General features: G+C 43.0%; 1 protein-coding gene across 1 annotated transcript in view; it reads left to right on the forward strand.

Moving 5' to 3' along the window:
* The window catches only part of UNKL (unk like zinc finger), a 2,026,838-nt gene that overhangs the window by 1,860,712 nt on the left and 146,605 nt on the right, over nucleotides 1-19,521 (forward strand). The window contains exon 15 of the mRNA XM_044089534.1: nucleotides 11,498-11,755. Within this exon, the coding sequence (XP_043945469.1) occupies nucleotides 11,498-11,755 (258 nt within the window). The remainder of the gene's footprint in view (nucleotides 1-11,497; nucleotides 11,756-19,521) is intronic.

Genomic DNA, 19,521 nt, shown 5'->3' on the forward strand with positions numbered 1-19,521 from the left:
TGCATCTGTTTCTGACGTGTAGGTGAAACAGCGGTTGGTTATCTTGGAGGGCCCTAGAGGGATTCCCAGATTCTGGTCAGGGAAGAGGTTCCAAGTACTTTTGTTGACTCCTGTCAAGGGTTGGAACCTCCAGTGTTTGTTAGGGCTGACATCACTACCAAGAAGAAACAGAAGACTAAACAGTCTTTTGTAAATCATAAGGAGACTCAGAGAGAATGGCAAGAGTTTACTTAGGGCCTGTTTTAATGCCTTAATGGCCATGAAGCCTCCCCAAGGGGTTTCTGTGCCTACCCCACTTAGGACTTCATCTCCTTCTAAAAGACCTAGGGAACCTGATTCATCAGACAAGGATTCGGAGTCTGATGAGAGGGCTTTGTCTTATTCTTCTCAGATGGCGTCTGCCTTTGCTTATTAACCCTGAGTCTCCCTTGGAGGAGCTGTCTTTTGGAGACACAGTAGCCAGAATGATGGAATACTTTGTGGGATTCTTCTCAGGTGTCTGATATACAGAAGATGTATTGTGAGTTGCTTCTGGTGGACATGCCTGAACCTTCTGCGTTACCTTCTGTGTTGGTAGCTTTGTTAGGTGGACATGCCTGAACCTTCTGCGTTACCTTCTGTGTTGGTAGCTTTGTTAGGCAACTTTGTAGCTGCCTCTAAAACTCCAGATTCTCAACCCCCTGCTCTTAAGAAACCTGACATGTTCTGTAAGGTTCCTGAGGACTGTCACTTTCTGTTTGTGCCCTGCTGTTGCTGCTATGGTGTCAGTCTCCAATGGCAAGCCTTCTAAGCTTTTGCTCTCTACCAATCTCCTGTCTTCAGATAAGGTAGTAGGGCTATGGAGAAAATTGGAAAAGAAAGTCTATACTGCTGCCTACTTGGCCTTTAGAGGTCATTAATTACCAGAGACATATGACCAGATAGTTCTGGTCTTGATTGCCCAGGCTTGTCAGATTATTTCTGACCTCCCTGACTCTGAAGGGAAGGTCCTGCGCTCGCTCTATACTGGGTTCTACCTGTCAGGTGATTCTCCATTCGTATCAACTGCAGCTATGATGCTGCTAATGCCTCTTCAGAGCCGCTGCTGCCTTTGTGTCTGTCATGCAGTGTTATTCTTGGCTTCATCTACAGTCCTTACCGTTGGACATTAAGGCCGACCTGATGGATGCTCCTTTAGATGAGAAAAATCTTTTTGGGACTGCTGCTGCTATGTTTGTCTCTTCAAGAAAAAGGTAAAGCTTTGCCGGACCTTAAGCATATTTTTGTGTCCCCCATCCCTGAGTTCCTGAGGAATTGTCCCATTAGGTGTGCTTTTGTTTACAGGTAGACGTGTCAGGCTAGGCAGGGTAGTACGTGAGCTCCTCCTGCTGAATCCTCTCAGGCTGCTATGGCCCAGAAGCCTCCTTTTTTTGACCAGCCTCTCTGTCTTTGCCATTTTGCCACAGCAACCCTTGGCTAAGTTTCCTTGTCTCTTCGGCTGTTTCTTTGTCTTCTAAACTACCAACTCATCACCTCAGATTCTTGGGTTCTGTCTGTTATCTGTCAGGGTTACTTCATGGTGTGGAAGTCTTTCCATCCTTTTTCATGGATTCTTCAACCTCCTAGAGAGCAACTTCCTCATTTCACAGAGGTTCTTGGGTGCCTGGTGGACCAGGGAACTATTCAGTCTGAACCGCCTTCCCAAGTAGGATAGGGATTCTACTCCAGAATTTGTCTGGTTCTTAGAAAGGACGGCACTTGGAGACCTTTTCTGGATCTCTCCTTGCTCAACACTTTTCTCAAAGTTCCTTCCTTTTGGATACATCCTCATCAAACCCTGTTTCCTTTGTTGCGGCCCCAGGCATTTCTGGTGTTATTGGATCTGAAGGATGCTTACCTTCATATTCCTATTCACCCTCTGTTCATGAAGTTTTTACATTTCTCTTTCTCATCCTTTCATTTTCAGTTCTCTGCTTTGCCCTTCAGTCTCTCTTCTGCCCTGAAGGTATTCACAAAATGCCCATCTCCTATGATTGCCTTTTGCAGACTCCAAGGCATTCAGCTTTTTCCTTATTTAGATGACATACTGATTCAGGCAGTTTCTCCCAGTTGCCTGTTACACGTCGTAGAATTCACCATATCTCTTTTGCAAAGTCTGGGTTTCACTGTTAACTTCCAAAAGTCTGTCCTGACTGCCTCTCAGGATTATGCATATCTGGCTGCAGGATTCAGACAGTGCCAATGTTGACTTCATTTCCACCTTCAAAGGGTTCACTGTCAACTTGCAAAAATCTGTCCTGACTCCCTCTTAGGATCACGTGCATCTGTGTGGCAGGATTCAGACAGTGCCAGTGTTGGCTTCTTTTCCATCTCCAGAAGTTTTGTCCTTGACAGCTTTCTTTCAGTCTCTTCTTCCTTTGCCTGCCATTCCAGCCTGGGAGTTTCTTCTGGCCCTAGGATTCACGGCCTCTTTTTTTTCTTATGCTTCCTTTTTCCAGACTGCATATGCGGAAGCTTCAGTGGTACCTCAAGTCAGTTTGACTTCAGCATTGCCATCCTCAGGATTTCAGAGTGCCACTCCTTCCATGTGTCGAGCAGGAATTTTAGTGGTGGATTCAGAAACTTACCGTCAACCAAACTAGGCCTGCCTTTTCAGCCTCTGATTCCTTCTCAAGAACTGTTCACCAACACTTCAGACATGGGGTAGGAGGGTTCCTGTGGTGACCTGAAAATTCAGGGTCTCTGACCCCCTCAGAGATGAGAGCTATGATTTTGGCCCTTCAGGCTTTTCACCCCGTGCTTTCTCCTGAAAGTGTACACAGACGACACAACAGTGATGTGGTATGCCAGCAAGCAGGGGGGCATAAATTCTTAACGTCTTTGCAGGCTGGCTCTTCTGGCCTGGGATCTAGCTATCACTTATCTGCTAACTCTTCAGGTAGTGTATATTCCTTCAGAGCACAATCTAGTGTCAGACTGTCTGAGCAGGTCCAAAACACGGCTCACGAATGGATGCTTCACAGAGACATGTTTCTGGACATAGTCCATCAGTGGGTGTTCTTCAGGTAGATCTTTTTACCTCTTCTCTGAACAGGCAGGTCACTCTCTCCTTTTCCAGAGTGTCATGTCATGTGGCGTAGAAAATGGATACCCTTTCTCTTCCTTGGCAGGGGATATTTCTCTATGCCTTCCCTCTACTTCCAAGAGTCCTGCAGAATACTCAGCTGTACTCGCCAAATAATCTTGCTTGTGACTCCCTTTTGACCAAGACAACACTGCTTTCTCCTTTTATTTCATCAGACCAGGTACAATCGCCGCATGTTACCTCAGCAGTTGGACTTCCTCACTCAGGACAAGGGGTGACTCATTTATCCTCACTTTTCTACTCTTCAACTGACACTGGTGGGTAATGGGGTTTTGATCCCTAGTAGATACCTGTTTTCTGAGGATGTAGATGGGATTTTTACAGGAGGCAAGAAAGCCTACAACTAGAAAGTCTTGTATGTGCAAATGGGAAAGGTTTCTTTTGTTTGGTGCCATGCTCATATCTAGGGCCCTTTTTCATTGGGGGGGGGGGTGTCCTTCTGGTTCTCTCCTGTTTGTGTGAATTTCTCCAGTTTGACTTGGCCTCTTCTTCTGTGAAGGCCCATTTGTCAGCTATTTCTGCCTGCCTGCATGTGAATCCTCCTGTGGCTTCCCGTTTTGAGGTCAAACAGATGTTCATCGTGCTGTGCTGCTGCAGTCATCGCACTTGGGTTATCCTGCCATCAGGCGGTCCCGCAGTCGGCCTGAATTCCAAAGCCTTGGTCCGGCGTCGGTAGTCGTCGCTTCTTCCCTGACATCAGTGCGGCAGGGGTATAAAAGAGGCAGCTGATGCCATTTTCTCCAGTCTTTCTTGCCGCGCGGTGCCCGAAACAGAAGCAGTTTGCAAGTGCCGGTCGGCCAGCTTCTGAGATTTTTGAACAGAATTTCAGCCGAAGTCTTCTGTAAAGCTAAGTACCCCATTGGGGAAACTTTTCTTGCCTCAGACCGATGTCAGACAGAGTTAATAATTGTATTTCTTGTGGGAAGAAAATACCTCATAAGGATTTTCATTCTTATTGTATTCCTTGCCTAGGCCTAGACCATGACGTTTCTGGTTGTCGGTTTTGCGCTAGGTTCAATAAACACACTCTTAAGCGTCGGGCTGATACCGCCCAACATTATTTTGGCAGAAAATTCAACTACATTATGTCGTCGGAACCTCCGACATCCACTATGTTTAAAAAACGCAAGGACAAAGACAGGCAGCCTAGACCTAGACCAGATACTGAGGTCTCGGTTAGGCCTGCCGCCGGATATCCGGTATTCAGTGAGGTGCCTACACAGCCCCTGACTACCGCAGATTTAGAAAATACGACTACCTCTCAGTCAGAATCTACTGGGCCACTGGAGTCTGTTCCTCCTCAACTCGCGGATGCCAGCCCTGGCGGTGATCCGGAGACAATGGACAGGCCTTTGGTTTCAGAAGGCGTCTTTAAACCGACAACTCTCTCCGTTAAGTCATATGCTAAGCTTCCAAAGGTTAAGAAACCGAGTCCACAGACTCCTACACAGGCCCCTATGCCTAAAAAACGGATGCTCAAAATGGCGGAGGACCTGATTATCCTTATCAGAGGTTCCCAGCCCCCTCCTGACAAAAGGCCTAGATTGGAGGAAGATTTACCTCCTTCTGACCAGGAATCCATTTCCTCAGCAGACTCTGAGGAACAGGATTACACCTTCCCTCTCTGTGAAGACTCAGATGCTGAGGAGTCTATTCCCTCTGTTTCCCCCTCTGAAGATTTCAATTTTGGGGAAACCCTGCTCACCATGAGAGAGCATTTCCACTGGGAAGGACAAGCTTACTCTGACTCCAAGAAAAGACTCCGTGAGTTTCTTCTTCTACCTCAGCATAGACCCCTAGCCATTCTTCCTGTTTTAGACATTCTGGATAAGGTCTACACTGAATCCAGTCTAAATCCAGATTCCTTACCTCCAGCACCACCTAAACCAGACAGATATTATCGAGTCCCTGACTCTCACAAGTTTTTTATATAAAAGCCCTCCTGCAGACCCAGAAACCATTTCCCAGGGTCCCAAAGGGGTTAAGGCTTCTACTGCTAAGAATCCACTACCCGCGGAAAGAGATTTCAGGGCATTAGAAAGATGGGGGAAAAATATGTATACCTCTGCCACTTTGGCCATGTGGGCATTAAACTGCCAATTCCACATGATTAAATACCAGCAGTACTTGCTTACTCAGTTAAAACAGAAAATGACCCCTCAAACAGATCAACTAGATTTCAAAGGGATGCAAGATTTGTTGCATGCAGCAGAACAAGTGGGAAAACACACCTTGCAGTGTGGTTTTGATTCTTTGGAGGCCTCATGTAGAGCAGCAGTCACAGGGTCTGTAATACGTAGACATGCTTGGCTAAAAGAGCAGACCTTACCAGAACATGTCAAAGCAAAGTTACCGGATGTTCCACTGCAAAAGGATGCGTTATTTGGTGTCAAAGCAGAGGAAGTTTTAAAGAAGATGGAAGAAAAGGCAAAATCAATGCAAACAGTTAAAGATTTTTTACAGGTACAACCTCCTTGCTTCAGCAGAAACTGGCCATCAAAAAACTGGTCTTTTCCTGCTTCACACAGACCCCAAAGAGGCAGGTACAGATGCCCTAGGGGCAGAGGCCAGGCACAAGGTACCTTCAGGCCTAGACAATGGCAAACAACAACTCAAGGAGGGGGAGACGACAGATCTCAACCCTTCAGAAAACATACTCAATTACTTTCCTCTTCGCCTGCCAAGCAAAATTGCCCAGGCAGCACCTCTAGGAGGAAAACTGGCTCTTTTTCCAGAAAATTGGCACATCATAACAAAGGACAAATGGGTTCTGGATATTATTACCCGGGGCTACAGATTTCATTTTCACACTTTACCATGGATGAGAGGCTTGCCAAATCTGCCAACAAACCAATGGGCAGAGGCACAAAAGCAAATTTCAGCTCTCCTGAACATGAAAGCAATTCAAAGGGTACCTGCAAAAGAGCAAGGTCAAGGATTTTACTCACGACTGTTTCTAGTACTAAGAAAGGACAAAGCCTGGAGACCCATCTTAGACCTTTCTATTTTAAACACGTACCTGGACATTCCCAAATTCAAAATGCTCACACTACAGCAGCTTCTTCCCATGCTGGGCAAGGAGTCTTGGCTGGTAACGTTGGACCTCCAAGAGGCATTCCTGCATATCTCTATCAGACAAGATTGCAGAAGATACCTCAGATTTTTGGAAAGCACAACGCATTATCAATTCTCTGCATTGCCCTTTGGCTTATCTACTGCGCCCAGAGTATTCACAAAATGCCTGGCATCAGTAATTGCATACTGCAGACAGCGAGGAATACAAATGTATCCATATCTGGACAACTACCTGATCCAAGCGGACAGCAAAGACATCCTACTACAGCATCTGGCATTTGTAACAAAGTTGCTAAGTTGCCTAGGGTACACAGTAAACAAAAAGAAGTCAAAACTAATACCCTCACAAGAAATAATTTTCCTGGGTGCCAGCTTGAATACAACGACCCAGACTGCTTACCTCATGCCAGACAAGCAAAAACAACTGGCTCAGTACTTCAAAAAGATGGCAACTTCTACCCAGCTCACTGCAAGGAAATTCCTGCAAGCATTGGGGTACATGGCATCCTGCATTCAACTAATTGCATATGCAAGGCTGCATATGAGAAAACTACAATGGTACCTAAAAAGTGTATGGTCCCAACACAGACACAGCCTCGAAGCAAGTATAACTCTCATTCCCTGCCTTTAAAAAGAGTTTCTATGGTGGGCTCAAGCATGCCAAGCAAACAAGGGCCTTCCTTTTGTCCCACCTCCAGCAAACCATACCTTGACAACAGATTCATCAGACTACGCCTGGGGTGCACACATGGCAGGACAATGCATACAGGGCAAATGGTCTGCAAACCAAAGGCACCTACACATCAATCAAAAGGAGTTGCTAGCTGTAAAAAATGCACTAACAGCCTTCAAGGACCTCTTGCATCCAGGACAACTTCTAATAAGGACGGACAACACCACAGTTATGTGGTACATAAACAAACAAGGAGGAACACACTCCTACCCACTATGCAGACAGGCAATGGACTTGTGGAACACAGCATTAACTTACCAAGTACAACTGCAAGCACAGTTCCTGCCAGGAAAAGAAAACATTTTGGCAGACAAATTAAGCAGAAATTTGACAGACCCTCACGAGTGGAGACTACACCCACAAGTATTCTCAATGATAACAAAAAGGTGGGGACCACCAGACATAGATCTATTTGCCTCAACCAACAATTGCCAGCTACAAAAATTTTGCACAAGGACTTACCATCCCCTGGCCTGGAAAGTGGATGCCCTATCATTCAGGTGGACAGCATTGTCAGTCTATGCCTTCCCACCTCTGCCTCTACTGACCCAGGTGTTACTGAAAGCCAGATCAGAGAGACCACAGATGATCCTCATTGCTCCGGACTGGCCACATCAACACTGGTACCCACTACTACGAAACTTGACTTGCAGCCCTCCATGGATCTTACCTCAATTCCCTCTGCTGTTAACCCAACAAAACTCTCAGATCCTTCACAGTCAACTAAGGACCTTAAATCTAGCTGCATGGAAAATACCTTAAATTGTCAAACAGCACTTCTCTCAAAGGACGTCCAGAATGTCATTTTGGAGGCCAGGAGGCCCAGCTCCAGAAAAACTTACTCAGACAAATGGAAAAGATTTTGTGTATGGAGCCAGGCCAAAAGCCTAAATCCTGGCATCCCAAATATTGCACACATACTCCAATATCTAACTGAGATGCTACACAAAGGCCTTTCTTTCTCATCCATAAAGATCCATGCTTCAGCCATTTCAGCTTAATATGATACGGTTCCTCCCATTTTCTCTCATCCTTTGCTAAGGCAGTTTCTCAGAGGGGAAAAAATATAAGACCCCCCAGAAAACCACCAACTCCAACTTGGGATCTAAATTTTGTTCTGGAAAAGTTAACACTTCCTCCTTTCGAACCAGCCTTTTCAGCAGAGCTTCAGTACTTGCCATGGAAAACAGCCCTGCTGCTGGCTATCACCTCAGCATGCAGAGTCTCAGAACTGCAGGCACTTATGGCAGTGGAACCTTTCATCATTTTCCATCAGGACAGAGTATCTTTACGCACCAACCCTTCCTTCTTGCCAAAGGTAGTATCCAGTGTGGCTCTCAATCAGACCATACACTTGTCCACCTTTTATTCAAACCCACAGAATAAAGGAGAAAGACTCCTTCACTCTTTGGACATTCACAGACAGTTACGTTACTATTTAGACAAAACAAAGGCCTTCAAAAAATCTGACCAACTCCTTGTATCCTATGCACCAGGCTTAGAAGGAAAGGCTATTTCAAAACAGACCATCTCCAAATGGATAGCACATTGCATCCGCTTTTGCTACTCACACCACGGGAAAGCAGTGCCTGCTAGTATTAGGTCTCCCTCTACCAGGGCTACAGCAACCTCAGCAGCCTTCCTCCGAGGAGTCCCAACAAAGGACATTCTGGAGGCAGCTACATGGAGTTCAGTGCACACCTTCACCAAGCATTGCCACCTTCCTCTATACTCAAAAACCAGAGCTGGGTTTGCCACTGCAGTTCTGCAGGGCATCTTAGCTGCACCTAACCCAGTTTAGCTCCTACCACCCAACCATAGCTTTGGGACTCTACCCAAGTGTGATGACTGCAGCAGCATAGCACGATGAACATAGTACAGTTTTGTACCTACCATAAATGTAGATGTTCGAGTGGTTATGCTGCTGCAGTCCAGGTTACCCTCCCTCCATCCCCTCTACCTAACAAGGCTTTTCTTATACCTCCATGTACTTCAACCTTTGGGATGCATGTCTATATGGTGTATTTGCTTACAACTAGTACCATTGTTTTTCACTAAGGTATGTTTTGCAAGCTTCTTATTTTGCCTTCTTAGTTTGGGGCACCTGACATCTGGGGCAAGAAAAACTGAAGAAAATGGCATCGGCTGCCTCTTTTATACCCCTGCCGCACTGACGTCAGGGAAGAAGCGACGACAACCGATGCCGGACCAAGGCTTTGGAATTCAGGCCGACTGCGGGACCGTCTGACGGCAGGATAACCCAAGTGTGATGACTGCAGCAGCATAACCACTCGAACATCTACATTTATGGTAGGTACAAAACTGTACTTTTTCTAAAGCCATCATGCATCTTAGAACCTTAAGGAAGCCTATTCTTCCTCCTCCTCCTCCTTGGGACCTTCATTTTGTTCTTTAAAAATTGGCTCAGGCTGCTTTTGAGTCTGTAGTTTTAGCTTCTGTGTAACACTGTTCCTGGAAGACTGTCTTGTTGCTTGCTCCTTTGCTTGGTGGTTTTCTCCGCTTCAGGCTGTTATGGCCATTCCTCCTTTTTTTTTTTTTTCCCCACAGAGACAGTGCATCTCTCCATACTAATCATTCTTGTATGCCCAAGGTAGTTAATGTCTTGACTTTAAATCAGGCAGTACAACTCCCTTCCTTTTTTCTTCTCCACAGTCTACTAGTGAGGGTCCTGCATAGCCTGGACAGACAGCTTGGGTGTTATTTGGATAAAACTAATGCCATTTGTAAATGTGACCACCTTTTTGTTTCCTTTTATCTCAGGACTTTGGGTTTAACTGTTTCCAAGCAAACCATCTCATCTAGGTTATCTAAGGCCATGCCCTTTTGTTATTCTTTTCATGGCAGGTGTCATTATACTTCAGTTAAAGTTCGTACCACCATGGTTGTTGCATCTTCTGGTGCTTTCTTCAAGGGTTTGGGCACTAATTCCATCCTTGAAGCTGCTACTTGGTCAGTACATACCTTTACTAAGCATTATAAATTGGATATGGTTTCTAGGGTCAAAGCAGGTTTTACTAGGGTTATCCTGCATTGGTTTGTTGATGGCTATTTCCAGCTTTCCACCTCCCACTCCTTTTTTTGAGCTTTTGCATTCTTCCCTAAGGTGAAGAATACTGCAAAAGTGATATAGATGGACAGTACAGTTGTGAAAATCTTACCATAAACAGTAGATGTCCTTCTCTTCACTGTTGCAGTATTCAGTCCCTCCCTCCATCCCCCTTTTTTCTTTTGGGTTTTGATTTGGTCGCTTTCCTGGCTGATCATCCCCATTTTTCCATCTGCAGTTTCTCCCTTTGGATGTGCATAGTCTTCTTTTGTCCTATGGAAACTGTTCTGTACTGGGGCAATTCAGTTCTGAGTAGGTGCATCCATACGTCACCTTTATGCCCTATATCCTGAGTGGGGAGTATACGTGTGACATGTGGCGCATACAAGATCTAAAGGCTTTGGTATACCGACCGGATGTTAAGCTATCCTAGGCAGGAGGTCCCTAAGGTGAAGAATAGAGCAGCAGTGAAGAGAAGGGACATCTACTGTTATGGTAAACATTTTACACAACTGTACTTTTCATTTTCATCTTTCATTATAATTATTGCTGTGCTTTTGTTTCCCTCATAATTTACCATAGGCCTTTAAGTCAAAACACTATGGTGTGTTGAGCTGTAGTTTCAGCTTACCCTTTAAATGGAAAAGTACCTTTATGACAGCTACTTGCGGTTTTTGTAGAATTGAAGTTTGATACTAAGAACAATTATTTAGCCAGAAACTGACCGTCTAACAGTGCCAGTGTCTTCCAGTGTCTTTGGTTCTTTCTGGCTTTAATTCATTGAAACATGATCTTTCTAGAAGTTGTCTGCTTTGTTAAAATGGTGCATGTGCTTCCAGAACTAGAGCAGAACTGTCTCATTCCATATGTAAAATGTGGTTGATCATAAGGGCTAGTAGACCAACCAAGTTTCCATATTATTTAGTCCATAACCCAGTGTTCATACCAGTGGGAAGTGAGGGTGGTACTCTGTGTACATGCTTGTGCGTTATTATTTCTTTTGGACTAGATGTTTTAACCAGTTTGCCTTCTCGTCATATTTGGAAGGAGCTTGTTTCCCTTCTACTACCAATTGCTAGCACTGTGTTGACTGAGTCTGTGGCAGTAAGGTGCAGGAGCTTGAGTTCTTTGCTGGTAGTTTACAGCGCTTGTCTTCATTCTGTGCTCCTCTCTGTTACTACTGTAGACTTCTTGAGACTGTAGGTTGAACTTCAGATATGCAGTCATGCAAGCTACCATTTTTACAGAAATGTTAACCAATTTTTCTCCTTTTCCAGTTTCATTCATTCCTCTTTTTCAATAGTTTGAATGGTAAGTGCTTGGTGGATAATACTTCATTTAGTATTGAAAATAGGGTCTCAACTTTTTTAAATCAATATAGCTTTCTTCTGGAGCTCCCATCATTGTTTTGTACTGCTTTATTACTGTAGAATGTTGTTGTCTTTTTCCTGGAGAGGTGAAAGCAAACGGCTCCTGATTTTTCTCCCTGATTGTGTAGGCTTGCGATGCATGGCAGAAAGAAGCTTTAGAGGCAAAGGAGCGAGCAAAAGCAGCAGACAATGATAAGCAACAAGCAATAAGGAAAAAGGAAGATGCTGAGAAAAAGCTTAAAAAATTGCAAGAGGACTTTGATGCAGTGTGTCGATCTCCAAACTTTCCAGTCCTACGAAATTATGGAGACATAGAAAAACTTCCTTTACCAAAGCTTCATTCTATACAGAACCAGTTAAGATCAGATCTAGAAGTTATTGATGGGGTAAGAAAAAATGTTGCATATGGTGCTTGTACTGCATACATTTAATAGTGTTTTATCAAATTTGCTGCATTATGTTAATAAATTGTGGTGGTCTTTTGGTATAAAATACTACTGTATGTGAGTAAGTTATGAATCTACCTGATGTCTATTCATGTGACATAGATGATTATTTTGTCAAGAGTTCAGCACAGTGTTAATCTCTTTCGTGGTGCAGTTATGTGCAAGTTGCACTATGTTCTGTGTTCTTGTTTTCTCTCAAAATTATAGGAGGACATATTGGAAAATGGTCCCCCACCACCACACACACACACAAGTTTGAACTGCCAGCATACTTCTGCTTAAATGAAGCAGATTACTTTCCCAGAACATGTAGTAGTTTAGTTTAACTCATTTGGCATGAGCGTGTTATTTTTATCACTGAACTAACAGCTTTTTCTTCTGTATTTTTTTCTTACTGTTGCTTACCAACACCAATTATTCCAGGAGATGGGCCATTATCCAGGCAATCAGGAGTTTTTACTTGCCCTAGCAAGAGCTATATAGTGCCAGGCCTTGCTTATGACCTACACATTTTTCCACAATGTATCTGTATCCTGGCTGCAGTATGCTTTGTGGATGCTTATCCTCAGCCTATGCAATGGCTACTGGCAGGCTTAGCCTCTACTGTAAGACATGCAGCAAGCATGGCCATTTCCCTCCTTTCCCATGATGGATATGCTGTCAGCATTTACTTATTCCTGTTTCTTTCCCCCATTAATGCGCACGTCTGTTAACAATTTCAAGTCATCTAGATCACAGTTAGAGCTTTTTCCAGCACATATCTACTTGTATGACTAAGTTTATTTTGTGGCATACACTGGCACATGCAGAGTTTTGTTATACAGTATTTTGGTATGGCCTGGCTTCCCCAGTCTGTGTGTTGGTCATCAGTAATTGAAACTGCTGTAGTTGTATTTGTTTTATTTATTTTGTGACTGGGTTAGTCCCACTGGGCTAGTGTCCTCTTTTCAGGGGAAACCCAAGGTGGTATTTATACTGCTAGGGGAAATTTGTCCAGGGCATCAGGGAACTTCCCCTACTCATCATTGTTCTAAGTGGGATCCATTTTTGCAAGAAAAGGTGGCCCAGCGAAGCCGGGAGGCAGATGGAAAGAAGGAGGGAGATGATGGAGAGGTAAGAGAAATGGGAAAGAAAGCAAAAGTTGAGACTGGAGTGTGTGTGCAGGATTCTGAGGAGATGTTTCAAAGAAATCTGTTTAATGGAGATGAGTCAGCAAATGATGGATACATAATTACAACCTTCCTGTCCGTAAGGTTGTAGGAGTAGTTACTTGAAGAAATGGTGATGTAGACTGAGCCAGAAAATAAAGGGGTTGTTTTCTGGGTGGACATGGAGAAAACACAAAAGGAGGATAAAGAGACAATCCTGAAGAATATTGGTGAGGTGGAAAAGAAAACATATGCAGAGAAAGTAAAAGAAGGCAGAAGGAGAGTAGCAGAAAAGAAGGCAGAAAAATAAAGGTAAAATGGATTTACTTGGTAAGGTTTCAAAGTAAAGAAGACAACGAAATAGACTGGTATGAAGTGTGGGACAATTTAATAGCTCCTTTGGGTGTAAAAACACTTTAGGTAAGAGCATTTGTTTTTTAACAACAAGGAGACATTTTGTGACATTATGTTTGAGACTCAATTTTTTTTTTCATTTTCTCCAAGAAAATTTTCCATTGAAAAAACAGACTATAACCTGTGGAATCTTTTAAGTGATAAAAAGCATTTAACAGGGAAGCAATAAAGAGAATTAATGTACATTTTCAAACAAAAAAGTTTGACAAAAGGGGTTTATGGACTGGTAGCTGGGATTGTAATAGTGTATTAAAAATGGAGAGAAAATTATAAAAAGCTGCAGCGGTAGCGTTGTTGCCTCACAGTAAGAGGTTCTTCCGTTCGATTCTTGGCTGGAGCGCCTTCTGTGTGGAGTCTGCATGTCCGCCCCGCGGTCGAGTGACATTCGAAAGACATGCGTAGAATGGGCATGCCTTCATTGAAAGTTGGGCGTCGAGCTTGCACCTCGGCACCTCTAAAAAATCTGCTGCCAATCATTAGCAGACTGGAGTTCAACTGTGGCGACCCTTAACCGGGAAAAGCCGAAAGAAGAACAAACCAAGCATGATAAATGTGGAGAGTAATAGGGGTTTTGTAAAATACTGGGGAAAACCTAAAAGGTTTTTCTTTTTTGTGTAAAAGAACATTTGATAAGTAACTATAACAAAAGAAAATGTTATATTTGGTGGGGAGATGGGACATGATGCAAACAATGTGAATTGAAATATTATAAATGTAATAAAATTGGACATTGATGGATTGCAAAAATGAAAATAAGAGTAAGGAAAAAGAAGAGAATGAACAAAGAGAAGAAATGTTAGAAATAGAAGAAAAAATAGATGAGAAAAAAATAGAAGACAGACAAGGTTCTGAAATAAGTAATGAAGAAGTAAATTGGGAGGTAGTAAAATAAAAAAAAATTATGTTGGTAAAGACAGAAAAAAGAAAACTTGAAGGGATAAGTACAAAAGAAAAAAGGAAATAGATGAAAAAGAATATGTACAGCTAATGTTTTGGGTTGGTATAATGGTTAAGGTGTTTGATTCAAAGACACAAGGTACAGTGTTTGATTTTCACCTTTGCAAATGAAATTGGATAGGCTTAGAATAAACTATTAAGAAAGCTAGCCTAGTAATTTGCTATGAGCTTATGAAACCATGAGTCTAAGGAAAAGGGAAAATAAAAAGTTTAGAGTGCTTTCTTTAAATGTGAATAGTATTAAGAGCATAGTAAGAAGAATAGAGAGTTTGAAGTGGTCTAATACATGTGATGTAGATGAAATTATATTAGAAGACACAATATTTTTAGCAAATTAAGTAAGATCACAAACAGAGAAACTATGGGGAGTAAATATCATCTGGAATTTGTGAAATGAGAGGTGTTCTGGAATAGCCATATTCCTTAGAAATACAGTAAAGATATTGGATGTAACTTTAGCAAAAATGTCAAGATTAACCATTGTAAATTTAAAATGGAAAGAACTGGTATATAGAATTGTAATATTATAGGCTTATATTAATTATAAAGAGGGAAGGCTTATTTCATCAGATTTTAGACTGTTGTGATACATATGACTATTATAATAACAGGAGACTTTAATTGTGATTTAAGAGGCAAGTATAAACGCAAGAAAGGAAATGATGCAAGAAAAATTTTAGAAGTTATAAGATGTGGTAAGGTGTAAAACTTTGGGACAAAACTTTATGGACTTCCAAAATGTGAATGTATAGAACTGAAATATAGTATTTTATAGTATCAAAAGGTTTAGTTATAGGAGAAGGGGTGGTAGATGAAACAGGATTTTCTGATCATCTTGCAATATAGCTAGAGATAAGGGAAGACCAGGAATATATAGGCAAAGTAGTAAAAAGGATAAATGAGAAACCATGGAATGAAGAAGGAAAGAGATTAGTAATATAGTCATGGAAAAAGAATATCACTATGAGAACATTTTATAACAGTTGGTCTGAATAGTGAAAGTTATTTAAGGAAAAATATAAAAATATTTTTATAGTGGCAATATGATATGAGAAAAGTAGAGAACGAAAAATATAAAAAAAGCATGTAGTGATTGGATGATTTAGACCATAGAGAGTACTTTGACAAAGAAAAAATTATATAAAAAATAAAAGAATTGTTATATAAGCAAAGATATTTTTTGCAAGGAAGAAGAGTAGAAGTATTGAGTTACTTAAGCAGATTAGTAAAGGGAGATGGTAGTGTAATGAGAGAAATAAAAATGTAAAAGGAGAAATAAAAATAACTCTGTAAAAGAGTGAGTAGTGTAATACAGTATGTGCAAAAAAATGCTTAAAGAAAATAGAAGATAGTGAAAAAACACGGAAAGTATAAATGAAAGACAATAAAGGGTTGGAAATGGAGAATGTTGTGTAGTCCAATCTCACCTTCATTTTTATGTATGGGCTCGGAGCCGATCTTCAGCTCCAACTCAGCCGATTTATAAGATAGAAGACTTCTGGTTGCCTCATGGCTAAGCAGGTATCCTGTAGTGCACCAGTACAAACCCCAGATCTCTTTTGCAGTGTCGACGAGTTTGGTTGTGCTTCTCTTGGCTCTAAGTGTTAACTTTTTTTCTTGATTACATTGTTTAAATCTGGTTCAGAATGTATATATTAGTGTAGTACAATTTTTTGTTGCATTGGTATTGTTAGTGTAGGATGTCCTTCATGGATGCATCTGCAGTCATAACAACTGGGTTGTCCTGTCGTCAGGCAGCCCTTCGGTCGGCCGGATTCCAAAGTCCGGGTCCGGCTTCGGCTGATGTCGCACTTCACCCGACGTCATCTCTGTTGGTCTTCGGGTATAAAGGCATCAGCCGACGCCATTTTCCCCAGTCTTTCTTGCCGCGTGGCGCCCGAAGCAGAAGCTGTTCGCAAGTGCCGGTCGGTCAGATCCAGAGATTACTACTTCCGAATACTACTTCGAAGACTTCTAAAAGCTAAGTACCCCGTTGGGGACTCTTTCTTGCCTCAGCCGATGTCAGAAAAAGTCAATAACTGTTTAACTTGTGGGAAACAAATACCTCATAAAGATTTCCACTCTTACTGTTTGCCTTGTTTAGGCCCAGACCACGACATAGCAGCCTGTTCAGCCTGTGCCTCATTCAACCGACGAACGCTTAGGCGTCGGTCGGAGTTTGCTGAACAGTTTTTCGGCTCAGATTTTGCGTACATTATGCCGTCGGATCCTCCGACTACCCAGATTGCTAAAAAACGCAAAGAAAAAGACCGACACTCGCGGTCCGCGGTTTCGGCCGAAACCATGGTTAAGCAAACCGCGAGTGTCTCGGTTTCGGCCGAAACCGAGAAAACTGATCAAAGCACAGCTGAATCAATGACTACTACTGAGGCTCCTGTTACCCTACTTGAAACGGCCTCAGAAATCTTACCTACAGTGGTTACTAGTGTCTTATCAGACACCATCCCTTTGGATGTCTCTACCCCAGCACGTGGTGCTGCTAGGCCTCCTGCAGCCATGTCTATTAAGGCCTTTGCCAGGGCTAAAGCAGCCAAATCTACTAAGTCAGTGCCTGTTAAGCCCCCCTCTACTAGGCCCACTTCTAGTTCACAAATGCTTACTCTGGCAGAGGATTTAATATCCTTAATTAGGGGATCTCAATCTCACCCAGACAGGGCCTCTCAGCCCCCAGAAAAGAGACCTAGAGCAGAGCCCCCCAAGCCTGTGTCCTCTGATGATTCCACGGAGGACTCTGATATTACAGATCAGCCAGAGGCTCATTTCTCCAATTATGAAGACTCAGATGCTGAAGAATCCATTCCAGCTGCTTCTCCACCAGAAGAATTCTCCTTTGGGGAAACCTTACATGCCATGCGAGAACAATTCCAATGGCAGGAACAGGATTTCTCAGATTCCAGAAAAAGACTTAGGACTTTTCTGCACCTACCACAACACAGGCCTTTAGCTATACCTCCTGTCCTCTCTGTTGTGGACGATGCATTTAATGATGTCTGCACTGCACCAGATTCCTTACCTCCAGCCCCTGTCAAACCAGACAGATTTTACAGGGTTCCAGACACTCATCACCACTTATACAAGGTCCCACTTGCAGACCCCGAAACCATATCCCAGGGGCCTAAGGCAGCAGCCTCGACCACAGCAAAAAACCCTATCCCTTCTCAAAGGGAAGCCAGGTCTTTAGACAGATGGGGCAAAAGGTTTACACCTCTGCTACTCTCTCAGCTAGAGCTTTAAATTGTCAGTTTCACATGATACAATACCAAGAGTTTATGCTTGATCAGTTAACTAAAAGCTATCCTCTGATGACTCTATAGATAAGAAATATATATTAGAAATGGTAAATAACATACAACAGGTCAGTAACCATTCCTTAAAATGTGGCTATGATGCACTGGAGGCTTCATTTAGATCAGCCATGACTGGCACAGTGATAAGAAGACATGCATGGCTGAAGGAACAGGTCTTACCGGATCATGTTAAAGCTAAGTTATTAGATGCACCTATGGATAAGGCCAGTTTGTTTGGTACACCTGCCCAGCAGGTAATGAAGAAAATGGAAGAAAAGGCAAAATCTGTACAAACAGTTAAAGATTTCTTGCAGGTTCAACCCCAAGGTTTAGCAGGAACTGGCCTGCCAAAATTGGTCCTTTCCTGACTCCACAAGATCCCAAAGGGGCAGGAATAGACGTCCCAGAGGCAGAAATCAATCCAGAGGGGGTGCCTACAGAGGACGACAGTGGCAAGGTAATAACAGAGGCACAGACACAGCCACTGCCACTACAGCAGCACAGTGACTTGATTCTAACTCCGCCTACCAGGGAACAAATAGCAGCACCATTAGGTGGAAAATTAACCTTATTTTCGAAAAACTGGCACTATATCACAAAAGACAAGTGGATTCTGCAAACCATAGACCAAGGATACCAGTTCCACTTCCACACCTTACCAGTCAAAAGAGGAATGCCAAACCTGCCTCCAAATCAAAAAACAGAAGCTCTACAGCAGATAATGCAACTAACAAAGATGAGAGCTGTGGAAAAAGTGCCAATAACAGAACAAGGCAAAGGATTCTACTCCAGACTATTCCTAGTTCCAAGAAAGGAAAAAAGCTGGAGACCTATTCTCGACCTGTCCATCTTAAATACATACATCATTGTCCCAAAATTCAAAATGCTGACCCTCCAGCAACTTCTTCCCATGCTGGACAAGGAGTGCTGGCTGGTAACTCTAGATCTCAAGGAGGCATACCTGCACGTCCCCATACGACCAATTTGCAGAAGATACCTCAGATTCCTTGCAGGATCAGAGCACTATCAATTCTCAGCATTGCCCTTTGGCTTATCTGCTGCGCCCAGAGTATTCACAAAATGCCTGGCATCCGTAATCGCTCACTGCAGACTACAGGGAATCCAAATTTATCCATACCTGGACGACTGTCTGCTACAGGGGGACAACGAAAGCAAGCTGACAACAGATTTACAAAGGGTCATTTACTTGCTACAAGCACTGGGATACACAGTCAATTTACAAAAGTCAAGGCTGATACCATCCCAAACAAGGACATTCTTGGGCTGAATTGGACACAGTAAAACAAATGGCATTCCTGACTGCAGAAAAACAAAAAGAACTCCCTCTTTACTTCTTGGCACTAACAAAACAGAACAAGCTAACAGCAAGAAAAGTTCTACAGGCCTTGGGCTTCATGGCATCCTGCATAATCTTGGTTCCACATGCCAGACTACATATGAGAAAACTACAGTGGTACCTAAAGAATTTATGGTCCCAACACAGGCACAGCCTAGAAGCAGAAATTCCTCTAATCCCATGCCTAAAACAGGAGTTCCTATGGTGGGCTCAAGCATGCCAGTCAAATCCAGGCCTACCTTCCCACAACTATCAAGCAAGCCAAACCATCACAACAGACGCCTCAGACCTAGGATGGGGGGCTCACATGCTGGACAAATGCATAAGGATTGTGGACACAGGACCAGCTCCATTTGCACATCAGCCTAAAAGAAATGCTGGCAGTAAAGCTGGCAATCCAAAAATTCAGACCATTCCTCAAAGCAGGACATTTGATGATAAGGACAGACAACACCACAGTCATGTGGTACATCAACAAACAGGGAGGCACTCATTCATACCCCTATGCAGAATGACTTTGGA

Source organism: Protopterus annectens, chromosome 12.part0, assembly GCF_019279795.1.
Source record: "Protopterus annectens isolate FY-2018-M chromosome 12.part0, PAN1.0, whole genome shotgun sequence".
NCBI classification, from domain to species: Eukaryota; Metazoa; Chordata; order Ceratodontiformes; family Protopteridae; genus Protopterus; species Protopterus annectens.